This window comes from Epinephelus moara, chromosome 10 (assembly GCF_006386435.1).
Source record: "Epinephelus moara isolate mb chromosome 10, YSFRI_EMoa_1.0, whole genome shotgun sequence".
NCBI lineage: Eukaryota > Metazoa > Chordata > Actinopteri > Perciformes > Serranidae > Epinephelus > Epinephelus moara.
This window is the reverse complement of record NC_065515.1, coordinates 28,765,064-28,767,748: the sequence shown is the minus strand read 5'-3', so window position 1 is coordinate 28,767,748 and position 2,685 is coordinate 28,765,064. Positions and strand designations below refer to the sequence as shown.

At 42.2% G+C, this 2,685-nt stretch overlaps 1 protein-coding gene across 1 annotated transcript; it reads right to left on the bottom strand.

Moving 5' to 3' along the window:
• On the bottom strand, window positions 1-1,338 carry LOC126396927 (trace amine-associated receptor 8a-like). The gene is made up of 2 exons (XM_050055304.1): window positions 1,169-1,338; window positions 1-805 (listed from the first exon to the last, which is right to left on the bottom strand). Exons 1-2 carry the CDS (start codon window positions 1,336-1,338, stop codon window positions 1-3), a joined length of 975 nt encoding a protein of 324 aa, XP_049911261.1.
• Between the last annotated feature and the right edge of the window lie 1,347 nt (window positions 1,339-2,685).

The window sequence follows — 2,685 nt, the reverse complement described above, 5'->3', positions numbered from 1 at the left end:
CTACATCATCTTGGCCTCACGGGAACCCGGCTGCAGTATCTGAAGGCTGACAATGATTTTAACCGCTTTTCTAAACCAGGGGTAGAAAAGGGCATAGATCAGAGGATTAAAAGTGGAGTTACAAAAAAAAAGCCAGAGTTGAGCTGATGAATTATCATTTGTGGTGTCCTGACCTGCTATAGAAGGAATGTAATATGGACAGAGACAAAGTATAAACACAAGAAGAGTAATACCTAGAGTTCTAGCAGCCCTCATCTCAGATCTCTTAACAGTCACAGTATTTGATTTAGTAGTTGAAATTTGAGACCGCATGATATGTGCTTGTGACACAGCCACCACAAACACTCTCATATAGAGAATTATGATCACAGTAACAGGGCCTACAAAGGTCAGAAGCAAGTCTACTGCCCCTGAAATGTAATTTATAACAACTACACATTCTTGAGCACAGGAGTTAGACAAATCTATTTGTGAAAAGTGATCTATAAGAATTATAAGGTTGTAGATAACAGCACATAACCAACACAGAGACACACAGATTTTAACTCTGCTTAGTGTTATCATGGAGGAATAGTGCAGAGGGTCACAAATAGCCACATAACGGTCCACTGATATGAGCACCATGTTCCCAACAGAAGCAGAGGTGAGGATGAAGCTCGACAAGTGTGATAGAGCACATGTGATTTTACCCAGAAACCCACAGGACTGCAGGCTGATGATTGCACTTGGCATCACTGCAAGGCCCACAAACAAGTCAGACACAGCCAGAGAGAGGAGGATGAGATTGGTGGGGGTGTGGAGCTGCCTGGAGAGGGAGATTATGATGAGAGCCTCATACTCAGTGAAAATTACTTTCGATCACACTGATGATTGTGAGAATGAAGACAAATTATATTTATAGCCTACATGCAAAATAAAATCAATCAGATCCACATTATCCTAACTAACTACTAAAGAAGTTTGGTGGTATACGTAAGAAATTGTTCATCATGACTACTGTTATAGTGACAAATTTAAACAGAAAAGTATACTGAACATTACACTTTAATTTACAAGTGAAAGCACTGACGTCTTTTTTAGCATACAATATCTAGTAAACACAGAATCTATCCATGAATTCAACTCATACACTGTAACAGCTGTTATATTATGAGAAAAATGTCTGTGCCTGAAGTGGGAGATGGAGATGATAACCAGCAAATTGAGCGCCACAGTGAGAAGAATGAGGCAGCACAGCAGTGTTCTGATGAATATGACCTGGGGAGTAACAGGCATTGACCTACAGGAGGTGTTGAGGGGAGAGATACAGAGGTCAGCTGCTTCCAGTGTCTCCACCATCATCAGAGGATACAGAGGTCAGCTGCTTCCAGTGTCTCCACCATCATCAGAGGAAGTGATTGTGGAACTGAGCTCAGAGCTGCTGAGGTCAAGAAGCTCTAAGATGACCTTTTCTTGAGATGAGATATTTATCTCTTCATCTCTCCATTTCCATCATCTATCTTGTTGCCCTCCCTCTGTCTCCTCCTCTTGTCTCTCTCTGCACTTCCTACCCTCAGCTTGTTTTTTCCCTTTAACTCCTGATCATCATCTCCTCCATTACATCATTCACTCCCTCACCCCATTTTGTTCTTGCTACGTCTCCCTCCCTCTTTCAAACCATCAATATCTACTGTACATTAATCCCCATCTCTCCAAAAATGTTTTCTGTCCTTACTTCAATCCATAATGTGTAATAAAGTGGAGTGACACAGGAAAAAACTATTAAACAAGCAAAATGAAATTTATTTAATACTTGGTGTAGAAGCTTTTGCTTGAAATGCCAACTTCAAGGGACTTCCTGCACAAAGTAACTCATGTCTCACAGTGTTCAGGTGATATTTGGCGCAGTCTTCCACACTGACAGCAGGGGGCCTGATGATGAATCTTGATCTTCATTTCCATCAACAAATGTTCTAGAAGGTTTCAGTCTGGTGATTGACTGGGCCATCCCAGCATCTTTATCTTCATCTTCTGCAACCACTTGACAGTCTCCTTTGCAGTATGTTCTGGATCATTGTCCTGTTGGTACGTCCATCTGTGTCTCATCCTCTTTGTCCTGGTTGATGTTAGGAGTTTTTTCAAGAATGTCCTGTTACAGGACTCCATTCATATTCTTTTTGATAATTTGGATTCACTGGTATCATGAGAAGAGAAACAGCTTAATACCATATTCTTTCCATCTCTGAACAAGCACGGATCCCGAGGCAGCCTCAACCATGATCCAGGGGACTTCAGTTTTCTCTAATCCCCCATGTCAAGATCAGTGAAGGTTTTGTCAGTGACAGACCTGCAGCACAGGGAGGTGTTAGGGGCAGAGGCTTTTACCCTGCTGATGAAAAGAGCAGTCAGGAAGTTAGAGCCAGAGAATCAGCGGGCTGGGTTCTATTCCCACTGTTTCCTTCTCCCAAAAAAAGATGGGAGATGAGGAACAATTCTTAACTGGTCTCTCCATCTCCTGAAGTTCAAAATGCTGACAGTGCCCAGGATGAATTGGTTTGCCACCATAGACCTCAGGGATACCTACTTTTTTATTCCCATCTGGGAGGGTCACACGTGATTCCTAAGATTTACCTACAAAAAGAGAATCTCAAATTCTGTGTTCTCCCCTTTGGGATCTTGCTGGCCTCTCTTTCAGGGCCTGCCTAT

Coding starts and splice junctions, on each gene's coding strand:
- LOC126396927 (XM_050055304.1), bottom strand. CDS start 1,338: ATGGTGGAGACACTGGAAGCAGCTGACCTCTGTATCTCTCCCCTCAAC. Junction 806..1,168: donor ATCTCCATCTCCCACTTCAG/GCACAGACATTT, acceptor CTCCCTCTCCAG/GCAGCTCCACACCCCCACCA.